We start from the raw sequence: 12644 nt of genomic DNA on the forward strand, positions 1-12644 counted from the left end.
AGCGGAGCTGCGGGCCCGTCTAGTTTAATAATAAACTTCCAAACCATATTACTGAATTATCAATTAATAAAGGATGATGTTCCGCTCCCATACAAGTATGGACTAACACTCGCTAAACATGGGTGGTATATTGTTAGGCTCCAAACATGAAATGAAAGTCCCGATAGTTATTAGAAATTCACGGACACTTCACAGAACATTATGAAAAGCGGAATTTCTCTACGATTTTGAGGTTAGGAACTCTGCCTTGTATCGGGCCATGCAGTCGCGTGCACAGAGATTTGGGACTGGGTAGGCAAAATTATATCAGAAAACCGGGCAAGTGCGAGTCGGACTCGCGCACGAAGGGTTCCGTACCATAATGCAAAAAAAGGCAAAAAAAAACGGTCACCCATCCAAGTACTGACCCCGCCCTACGTTGCTTAACTTCGGTCAAAAATCACGTTTGTTGTATGGGAGCCCCACTTAAATCTTTATTTTATTCTGTTTTTAGTGTTTGTTGTTATAGCGGCAACAGAAATACATCTGTGAAAATTTAAACTGTCTAGCTATCACGGTTCGTGAGATACAGCCTGATGACAGACGGACGGACGGAAGGACAGCAGAGTCTTAGTAATAGAGTCCCGTTTTACCCTTTGGATACGGATCCTTAAAAAATGAGAGCTACTAACTCACCAAAAAAATTGCGTGATGGGTTTCATTTTGTTGTCAAGTCTTTTCAATTACTTCTTTTTTTGGCTAAACGAAAGCTTCGAAAACGCATCATTTTTAATAGTTTGCACACACACACACCCACCACAACTTTCACAGTTAAATTATCCATTTTTTCACTAATCGCACTTTATAATTTCCGGCAACTGTTAACTGTTATCTCATAAACTCACCAAAACAAACAAACAATGGCGACCGAATAAAAAATGAAAATAAACTTAACCAAATACTGTAAACGAATAAAAAAATAGTCTCGTATTTGCACTAAATTACCATAGCAAATGCTACTTTTTAAAATAGTCACATATACATCGGAACTATTCGGAAACTTTCGGGCATCATTCGTTTAGGTTTGGTACGAAAGACACTGCCTATTGCGTCTAAATGTGTGCGTTACTTGTATAATTGTGTGCTCGTACTTATAGGAAGGCCCACTACACTGTAACCGCGTAACGACGAAGGCACACATAGAAAGATTTAGACGGAAATGTTTTCTGTCTTTGCCGTGCAAGGCACGTAGCGGCGCTAGTGCCGCGTGGTGTAAACTTCGTCGCGTAGAATTATTATAGATGATGACTTGATGACAAAGCTTAACCGGTAGATGGAGCGCTTATTAATTTTTAGAATGTTTTAAGTTATATCGATTACTGATAGTACGATCAAGTATAAATTAAATTAAGTAGTTTAAGAGGATAGACATCGGAATTATAGTAGGGTAGGCAGTGCCTTTTTGCCTTTATGAAGTGCACGCCACTGGGGCCATGTTAAATATTATTATGCCTTATTCAAAGGAAATAAGGTGCCGTAAATAGTGTAAACATAATGATGATATTGGGCGTTTAAAGGCTGTCAAGGAACAAAAATCTAATGAGTTGGTATTAGGTTAATACATTTTTTATTAATAAAATTATATATTTAATACGACTTCCTTAAATTAATAAGACATAGCCTGCGAACCGGAATAGGTTATAGTCTATCTAGAGCTAAGTCTAGCTAGAGCTGTTTTATAGTAAAAATTGTTATAGCATCAAATGTAAAACAAATCACTTAAGTAAACATATTTACTTCAATTCCAGACAGAGAAGAAATACAGTAACAATCACAGGATTGTTATAATAAATTCGATAAGTAACTCATTCCAAAAAAGAATGTTTCAAAAACAAATGTTTGCCTAAAAGGCACTTTTTAATAATAAACTTAATTTATTTCAAAGAAGTTAGAATTTCTATTTTGTAGGTTTATCATATAAGCAATTTATAAAAAAAAATACATATATTATTTTTCCATTTATTTTAATGTATTTTTAAGTTTTAATCTATTTTCGTGTTATTCATACCCTGATATCAAATAAGGTTTTATTAAAAAAGGTAATCAATTTAATAAAGAAGTAAAAAACGACTTCAGTGGGGAAAGCCGGTGAAAGCTAATTGTAAATTGGTGATCTTCTAGATTTCATACAATACTATCAAATAAATATGTAATAATTAATATGAAAACACAATCCATAGCGATTCTATTAGTTCCATATTCGTTCGCTATTCACTTTTGACGTAAGTCATTTGGGTATGTTACAATTAAAGTCATTGGAATAAAAAGTTTTTACTGTAACGCAGTTCTTTTTGCGATTTTGATACTTAGTGCTTAAAACAGTATATCGTTAGTGGTATGAATGTTTTTCTTTGAAGTGAGCGTTATTAGCATCAACAGGAACATCGTAGAAAAGTATTTTGCTGCCATACTTTTTTGTTTGGATCTGGACGTCCATTTATGCAATGTTATTGATTCTAATGTATGAGATTGTAAGAAATATGATTAAATTTATCGTATATATAGCATGCTTATCGAATCGTAGGCCAAATTCGGCATGATCCTTAATGAATAATGTAAAGCGTGAATTATTTATTAGGTATATTTGATTAATGATGAGGAAATGGATATTCCAATGTATGTTTGTATGTCCGGATGTTCTCCTCTACAGGTCACATTCTCAACCGATTCTCGTGAAATTTTGTGACCTGATTCTATGAGTAAATAGATTTTTTTTGTTGATCCGGTTTTTGGAAATTTTTAAATATGGCGGAGTCGTGATACCTCGTGCCAAAACAAGTAGTCGTATCGATATCATGTTTCTTTTCTTTTTGAGACATGTTTATAGAGTAAATGGCAAAACATTGTATTGCTGGTTTAGGCGGTATTCAAATCAGATATTTAGTATTTACTCGAGAATAAGTAACCGAATTTCGTCTACTCAGCTAAGAATTATCATGGCGCATTTTGCAAACATTCGCTTTTTTTTGTTTGCACACGGAAGGTCCCGGTTCGATCCCTAGTAATTGTATGCTGGGACCTGGCTGGCTGGGCTTTTTGTATTTTTTTAACACTTAAATTTCGTATTGTTTTCTTGTTTATTATTATTTTGAATAAATAAACAATTTCGTATTGTTGATTGATCAAACCGCTGTGTGGCGCTGTCGTCGTGCACGGTCCCATATTGGGAGCTATGCTCGCGAGGTCTACTAGAGTCACTAGTATATATGTAATACTTACGTACATTACGTACATTACGTACATACGTGCTTGTTGCTATGAATAAAGTATATTTGAACTTCAAACTTGAACATCAGCTTGTGGCTCTCCTGCTTCACTTTCATCTGCCAGATGTTATGGCTTTTAGTTTCGTAGCGTCTTCTTTTCCGCAGGGCTAAAGTTAAGAGTTCGCGGGCCCGATTCGACCCGGACTGTTCCAACGGGGCTCGACCGGCAAGGTGAAGGGCATATATCGGGGCGGCGGTAGCACAGGACAGCACACACCTGGTATCTCCCCAGGAGCAGCAGCGTGCCGCGCAGCGCGATGAAGGTGTCGCGGCCCCAGCAGCGCATGTAGCCGGTGGCGAAGTGCGGCAGCCCCGCGGACAGCGTGAGCGAGGCGGGCGCGGGCGGCGGTAGCACAGGACAGCACACACCTGGTATCTCCCCAGGAGCAGCAGCGTGCCGCGCAGCGCGATGAAGGTGTCGCGGCCCCAGCAGCGCATGTAGCCGGTGGCGAAGTGCGGCAGCCCCGCGGACAGCGTGAGCGAGGCGGGCGCGGGCGGCGGTAGCACAGGACAGCACACACCTGGTATCTCCCCAGGAGCAGCAGCGTGCCGCGCAGCGCGATGAAGGTGTCGCGGCCCCAGCAGCGCATGTAGCCGGTGGCGAAGTGCGGCAGCCCCGCGGACAGCGTGAGCGAGGCGGGCGCGGGCGGCGGTAGCACAGGACAGCACACACCTGGTATCTCCCCAGGAGCAGCAGCGTGCCGCGCAGCGCGATGAAGGTGTCGCGGCCCCAGCAGCGCATGTAGCCGGTGGCGAAGTGCGGCAGCCCCGCGGACAGCGTGAGCGAGGCGGGCGCGGGCGGCGGTAGCACAGGACAGCACACACCTGGTATCTCCCCAGGAGCAGCAGCGTGCCGCGCAGCGCGATGAAGGTGTCGCGGCCCCAGCAGCGCATGTAGCCGGTGGCGAAGTGCGGCAGCCCCGCGGACAGCGTGAGCGAGGCGGGCGCGGGCGGCGGGCGCGGCGGGGGCAGCGCGGGGGAGGGAGGGGGGAGGTGGGCTCCGGGCACCGCGCCCACCAGCTGCACGCTGCATAGCGCCAGCGCGCGCGGCAGCGACCCTGCACCGACAACGATTACCTGTCAGCGTGCCCACACTTTTATGACTTATGGATTTAGATGAAAATTATTGAGAAATTGGAATCGAGTAACGATTAAGTCATCTATGTAATCTTACCAGCGCGGCTTTCGGGCGTCATACGCGCTAACGCGGCGCGCGTCACCGCGTCGTACACCGCGCGGAGCGTCGCTTCCGCATACGCCGGTACTAAGTACCTACACACGAGCAAACGATTAAAAAAATGGCTTATTATTAACCGGGCAACTAAAATATTAAACGGGGAACTTTCGTTGGGCATATAATAATATAATTTGGCTGTGCATTAATATTTTAGCGCCAAAAAATATATATTTGCCTCAAATATAAGCATCATAATATTATTAAAAAAACTGGCAGCAAAATCAAGTCACCCAAAAAAATTATAGGGAACTTAAACTGATAGGTTGGCGACTAAAATAATAAATTGGCATCTAATATTGTAAAGCAATCATAAAATTTAGTTGACATCTAGTTGTTCACACCTAAGTAATCAACTATAGTCATAACTGAGCATGTCGTTTCAGCTAAGTAGTACTTTAACAAGAAAGCAGTTAAATTTAATGAATATTGGTCACTTTTTACACAAAACACCTCAAATTAATTTACCAATACGTAATGGTCAGTATACTTATAGTCGAAATTTCTAACCATGAAACGCCTAATGGCCATTATACCATTAGATCTTTAAATTTTTAATTACTAATTTCAATAGTTACCACTGTGTTCTGCTAGAGTCAACAGATAGGTGCGACGACGAGCAAAGCGAGGAGGAGCGTGTTAGGTTGACCGTGTCATGACCAAACAAAATATTTTTAAAGAACTTCATTTACTGAATTAATAGATAGCCGTTTTCTTTTTAAAATGTGCTTCATAAATGGTCTGCAATATAATAATTCAGTTGCCAAATAAAGACTTGGTACTAGTTGGTACCTGCCTAAAAATAATGAAAAGCTGTAACGGCATTAAAATACAACTCATATAGATTTATTTTAAGGCTCCGGTTTTGTTGCCAAACTATTAATGTTAGTACCCATGTCTATTTTTTTAAACTACCCAAATTCGATTAATTAGTTGATCGGTTAAATACGTGCCTAAAAAAATCATATATATGAATTCGTTACAACGATTTTCGAGACTACATTGGTAATCAATTCTATCACTATGAATATAAGTAACGATAGGTACTGATGTATACCTGGTCATATAAAAGCTCCGTCACACAGGCGAGTTTTGTAAAAGCTTTATGAGCGTTTTGTAGCCTGCAGCAGTATACTGCGACAATACTGCCGACTACATTACCGCAGCAAAACATACAAGAGTTACAAGTAGAAAATTGAAAATAAAACCATTACATCCTTTACATTATTACCCTTGTATCCTCTTTATTACATTATCTTTGTACTTAATGAAACAGTACTTAACAAATGACACATTGACAACTGATGAGTCTAAAATTAATGATCATTAATGAGGTCCGGTTACAATCGTTAGTAGATACTATGAATGCAGTTTAATCATTAAGGTTTTAATCATTATGCTTATAATTATACGTAAAACTAATTACAATAACAATGATATAGAATGGTGGTGTTCATTAGTACTAGCAATAAATAGGTAAGGGGTACATTTTATATTTTAGTTCATCTTGAGCTTCTTAACCGCTAACTTATACGACCATAAACCATGGACAGTCTTATTACGAACTTGGAGTTGTTTGTTATCCTAAAATCTCAAGGATCTAGTTTAAATCACGAAGCTTTGTTTGAAATAGTGCTAACTAAATCAAACCTTAACCTATCAGAAGAAGATCGTGACACCTTGAAAGAATTTTGCCGAAGATTTACAAGAGCTGCTACTGACAGATGGAAGAAAAGCCAACGGATCTTGGTTAGAAGCAAATAGGTATACCTGGCCAAGTTGCTTTTATCTTCAGTTGGATCTTCAGTTACCCCACGCATCAACCAGCAGTGATCTCATTCCTCATACACTAAGCACATCATCAACTGGAACCATGACGCGATTGATACGTAAACCATTCGAAGACCTCGGAACGAAGCAGAAAAAAAAACAGATGCAGCGATAAGCGTTGAAAACACAGACGAAGTGGTGTTTTCAGCTGTAAAGCTTTTAAAAGAAGATGGTCGGGGTGAAATTGCATCAGTGATAGAATATATGTTAAAGAACCCAGAAGCAGTCCAGAAATTCACTGCAATCATCAAGAAGCCTTGTTCTACCGCGTCACTTACAGCAGAGAAGGCATTAGGTCTACTGATTTCTTTGAAGTTATCTAAATGGCAATACATAACTTTACGAGAGACAGCCATCAGAGAGGGTGCTTCAAACTTATACCCATCGTATTATAAAGTCCAGAAGGCTAAATTAGATTGTTATCCACCAACGCAATCTGTTACTGTAACGGATTTTTCGTGTGAGATAACATTGCAAGCTTTGCTGGATTTAACAGTTACACGAATTTTGAATAGTTTACAGGAACAAGTAGAAGACATGCAGTTAAGTTTAATTTCTAAATGGGGATTTGACGGTGCTTCCAGTCAAAGCCGGTACAAGCAGAAAATTGGTGGCAGTGAACAAGATGACTCAAGCATTTTTATGACGACTTTAGTGCCACTAAAGCTTATCTCTGGCGACAAAACAATTTGGACAAATCCAAAACCATGTTCTGCTTCATATTGTCGTCCAAAGCAATTCACATTTACTAAAGAGAACAAAAACTTTGTTCTAGATCAAAAGAAAAAAAAAAGGACGATGAAATCAAAGACCTTGTAGTGTATAGAACTATAGATGCTGATGTACGTGTATTTCAATGCTATATAATCGATGATCTTTATGAATAAAATGTAGTCTTATTTAGAATCTGGTTGTATCAATACACCTCCCGACTTCCATCCTCATATGGCGATCCTGCCATCGCAGCGCTTTGCGCGCTGCCTATCGCGACGTCCGCGACCGTGACTACCGCGCGCGAAAGTGTTCCATCTATTTATCAAGGACTAAATCTTTGGTGGTGAACAAATAAAATTAAAGACGGTGCTCAACATGGGACTCATTTAAAATACGAAATTATAAGTGCGGTACGAAGATGGGGTCTTCGCAAACAAAAGAAGAGGTCGTTATAGCCCAGAATGCTGCCGGAGGCTCCAGCAACAGCGCCGAGGTGGTTAAGAGTATAAATACCACAAATATTCTGCTCGTCGTGGTGGTATGCTTCTTTGGTATCATATGCTTGGGTGCTGCATACTACTTTTATAGAAGATGCCACAAAAGGTGGATACGTGAGGAGATACGCGGGCACGCATTGAGGAGCTCAATTTTTCGCCGGACGCCGAAATCGGAAAACGAGGTTTAACTACGTGCGTGTGTGAACTTTTGTAGTGGAATACGAACAAAATACAGCTCAATGAACAAAAGCGTCGAAATAAAAAGTGCAGTGTAAAGTGTTGTGCGCGTAACCGTTGTGCCATGTGTAGCCGTCTGTACCTACTCACCGGACAATGAGTAAGATTAGAACTTAATTGGTTTATAATTAGCATATCAGGTAGCAATAGCTTAAGGCGAATATATCTTTTAAAATTAATTATGAATTAGTATGGCAGATGAATTATTAGATTTAATTAAGCAGTTAACTGTTATAAGACAATATTTAATTAAAATCGGTCCTAAGAGAAGAGTAGGACAAATTGTGAAAAGTAAGTTGATTGAAGCACAAGCTGTGCATGCTGATTATTCTAGTTTTTTGGATAGTTTAGAAGAAATAGAAGAGAGTATAAAAAACGAAGAGCTTATAACTATAAAGAAATTTTGTAGTCAGTTTGATGCATTGTATGCAGAAATTTTAGGATTGTGTAGTGAAGCTAATATGTCCGAGATGGAGAAGTTTAATTTAAAAATCCTCATAACCTAATGCCCACAGAACATAGGAACAACAAAGTGACACATAAGCTGAAGATGACGATGGTAGATGGCAAAATCTGCACATATCTTTCACAGGCTAAGTCAAGTGCAACATGCGTTTTATGTTTAGCTAAGCCTAATGAAATGAACAATATAGACAAAGTTTCGAAAAAAACAGTGCCTGATACTACCTTATATTATATGAATTTGGACTATCATCTTTACATGCCCGGATCAATACCATGGAATGCCTTCTTCATATAGCATATCGATTGGACTTTAAAGAATTTTATGTAACTGAAAAGAGGGGCCTTAAACAGAAGATGGAACTACGGAAGAAGATTATTCAAGATCGCTTCAAAGACGAACTAAATCTTTTAGTCGATGTAGTAAAACAAGGTTCTGGAACAACGAATGATGGAAACACAGCACGAAAATTTTTCAAAGATCCCGAAAAAACAGCTAATATCACTGGACTGGACAAACAACTGATTCGGAGATTTGCTGTAATTCTGCAAGCTGTCACATCAGGTGAAGTAATTGACACTGAAAAGTTTAAAGCCTATTGCAAAGATACAGCGGACGACTATATTAAATTTTACAGTTGGTATAAGATGCCCCCAACAGTTCATAAATTGCTGATCCATGGCACAGATATCATTGCACAAAATGATATTGTACTGATTGGTCATCTCTCTGAAGAAGCATCCGAGGCACGCAACAAAGACTTCAGAATGTTCAGAGAGCATCACTCACAAAAAAAACGAGACAAGATTCGAACAGGGATGTTTTTAATATGTTACTTTTGTCTTCCGATCCTGTGCTTTCTTCAATGAGGCCAACAATAAGTGGAAAAAAAAACAGGCTTTCTTCCCTGAAACTTTAGAATTATTCATTTGTCTGGAACCTCAAGAAGAAGAAGTGACAGATACCTCAAATGTGTACCCTGGTTCTGAAATGGACACGGATTCGGAAGTAAGCGACCAGGCCCCTGTTTCACCAACGTGACAGGTGCGACGAATTGTAAAATCACTGTTGCTGACGTCACAGGCATCCATGGGCTACGGTTACCGCTTACCATCGGGCGGGCCGTATTCCTGTTTGCCACCATCATTGTATTATTAAAAAAAACTTTATTATATCGGATAAAAACAGATATTTCTCCTGCGAGGTTTCTGACAATTGTCACAAGAAACACTACAATTGTCACGAAATTCCGACATATAACTCATTACCTGTCAAGAATTACCTACAATTCTTCTAAATCTTTGACAATTGTCAGAAACCTCGCAAGAGAAATATCTGTTTTTATCCGATATAATAAAGTTTTTTTAAATAATACAATGATGGTGGCAAACAGGAGTACGGCCCGCCCGATGGTAAGTGGTAATCGTAGCCCATGGATGCCTGTGACGTCAGCAACAGTGATTTTACAATTCGTCGCACCTGTCACCGATGTGAAATTGGGGCCAGGAAAACTAAACTTTAAGGATATAAAAATATATTAGCATTAGAATACTTTTAATTAGGATAGCATTACACATACTTATTTCTGTTTTTATGTAAACCAATTATTGATAATGTTACTGATATTTATTTAATTAAGTAAATTCGTAGTATCTACTAATGATTGTAACCGGACCTCATTAACGATCATTCATTTTAGACTCATCAGTTGTCAATATGCCAAATTTGTTAAATATTGTTTCATTAAGTACAAAGATAATGTAATAAAGAGGATACAAGGGTAATAATGTAAAGGATATAATGGTTTTATTTTCAATTTTCTACTTGTAACTTGTAACTCTTGTATGTTTATTATTTATTTAATTAAAACAATGAGCAAAAATTATTTCAGCTCGAAAAAATAAGTTTTTTATTTTTTATTAAATAAGTGCATACGGTAGAAAAGTTCGCGTTATGTCAAAATATCCTTAATAATTGGTCCTTAAATCATCTGCAAGGATATTACGGTATACCTTTAATTTTTGAAAAAAAATCCGTTTTACTCGTACGCTCCATACATTTGCTTAGAACTAAAATTCACTACGCGTAAGTTATTGATTCGATCAAACTCAAATTCATTTTTTGTAGTCAAAATAACGAGTATAACCGTATTAAAATAAAAAAAAAATAAAAAAATAATAAATATATATCGATTTTTTTAAAGTGCACCCCGTAGGAAAATTCTAATTATGTGGAAAAATCAAGAATAATTGGTTTTAAAATTATCTGTCAGGATATTACGGTTAACTTTTTATTTTCGGAGAAACCTCGAATTTTCGGATACGCGCCATACAAAGATTTCGAAAAAAAATTATAATTAATTATTTTTCCAACCAAATTAGCTAAGATTAATTTTGGGACATAATAAAACCTAACAAAAGCTATTCCAATAAAAAAAAGTTCAAATTTAAGACTTCGGTTTCTATTTCTATGGAGGCCGATTTTCAGCCCACCGTGCGGCGGCAATACTGTCGACTGCATTACTGCCGCAAATGTCAAAATCGATGTCGCTGCATTGAATTTTGATATTTGCGGCAGTAATCCTGCTGCAGTAATGCTGCCCACTGCATTAATGCCGAAATTTTTAAAAATGTTTTTTTTTCTATAAATTGACCTGTAATGCAGTCAACTGCAGCAATAGTTCTGCGTGCAGAAGGTTGGTTCTCTATTGAAAAAAAACCCTGTTGAAAATAAATAATAATTGATTCTGTGCGTACTGAACTCGTAAAAACTACTTAACTTAGCATTCGATAGATATACGCCCTGCCCGCAAAACGCGCCTGTGTGACGGAGCCTTAAGCATAGTAATTTCGTCAAGTGACAACCGAATCTCACTAATTAAACAAAAATCAACCTTGTCTTGATGAATAACTTCTCAGATTCACTATGGCTCTGAACTTGTGGTAGTGTTTAGTGAGTTTTAGTTCACCTGACGATTTAGAAAGGCTGCAAATATAATGACCACCAAAAAATACTTTGGTACCCTAAATAAAAAAATCATGCTTACCACAAAAAATTACTGAACACCAATAAAATAAGGCCTATAATTACAAAAGTACCACCGTTTTAATTACGACTGCACTTCAAATTGTATTCAAATACCAAATATAATGAATGATCACCAAAAATTATTAATGATCACCAAATCTTGAAGAGCAAATGAATACGATATTTTCACTTAAATAAACCACTATGATTACCAAAAAATTTATACATATTACCAAATAAAGTAAAATGATGCCAACCCCGTAACATGTTTTGGATAGCCTAGTAAATACCCAGAAGGCTTAAATGTAGAGTTTCTACAGCCACGCGTTCTCATGCAGTATCAAAAATTATGCCACGCCGATTTCACGCCGATCACGCCGCCGCCGCCGGTCAAAAAATCATCGGACGCCGCCGCCGATGAATTTGCCATCGGCGCACATGTCTAGTTTGAACTGCGACCCTTACAGTAACGAAACGCTACTAGAAAAGTGGGTTAGGTTAGGTTACAACTGCGACTATTACAGAAATGAAATGCTACTAGAAAAAGGTGACGAAGTGGATTAATTAATTCAATAGAATAACTATATATTAAATATTTGCACATTTTAAATTAAAATATGGTTACAATTTTGGTGGTCATCTATAATTTTTGGGGTTATAATGATTATTTTGGAGTCATTTGCTTTAATAGGATAGCAAGATTTAAAAAATTGGTTATAATTTTACATTTAAATGGAGTTCTAATTTTGGTGGCCATTTACTATTTTTGGGTTTACAATGATTATTTTGGTGTCGTTTTCTTTAATAGGATAGCAAGATGTAAAATTTTTGTTATCATTTCACATTAAAATGGGGTTTGAAATTAGGTAATTATTTACTATTTTTGGGTTAATAATGATTAGTTTGGCGTCATTTCCTTTAATAGGATAGCAAAATGTAATAAAATTCGTAATTATTTCAAATTTTATGGCCATGGCGTGTATACATAAGGGAAGGAATGGAAAGATTCGCAAGGTTCTGGTAGGCTTCCGTAGCTCAATTGGCAGAGCTAACGCACGGATTGCGGAGGTTGCGGGTTCAAGTCCTGCCGGAAGCGTAATTTTTCCATTTTTTCCTTTAATATAAAATTTGGAATATCGCTCGCAGACGTATCTGTATGTTTAAAAAATTGAATTCGTAATTATTTGACATTAAAATGGAGTTATAATTTTGGTGATCATTTATGGTGGTAAAATAGATTTTTTGGTGTTAAATTTTACTATAATTATTATTATTTTTTAATTTTGGTGTTATTTCTGGTGATCAGTTAAATAGCAGCCATTTAGAAAGATGGAGTT

The 12644-nt window shown here is 37.9% G+C and overlaps 1 protein-coding gene across 1 annotated transcript in view; it reads right to left on the reverse strand.

Annotated features, from left to right (window-relative positions):
• Nucleotides 1-3257: 3257 nt before the first annotated feature.
• Nucleotides 3258-12644, reverse strand: part of LOC134793403 (glycogen debranching enzyme) — a 41915-nt gene continuing 32528 nt past the window's right edge. The window contains exons 21-22 of the mRNA XM_063764978.1: nucleotides 4480-4577; nucleotides 3258-4363 (exon numbers count right to left, since the gene is read on the reverse strand). Coding sequence (XP_063621048.1) covers nucleotides 3273-4363; nucleotides 4480-4577 — 1189 coding nt within the window. The 3' untranslated portion in view covers nucleotides 3258-3272. The remainder of the gene's footprint in view (nucleotides 4364-4479; nucleotides 4578-12644) is intronic.

This window comes from Cydia splendana, chromosome 9 (genome assembly GCF_910591565.1).
Source record: "Cydia splendana chromosome 9, ilCydSple1.2, whole genome shotgun sequence".
Classification (NCBI taxonomy): domain Eukaryota; kingdom Metazoa; phylum Arthropoda; class Insecta; order Lepidoptera; family Tortricidae; genus Cydia; species Cydia splendana.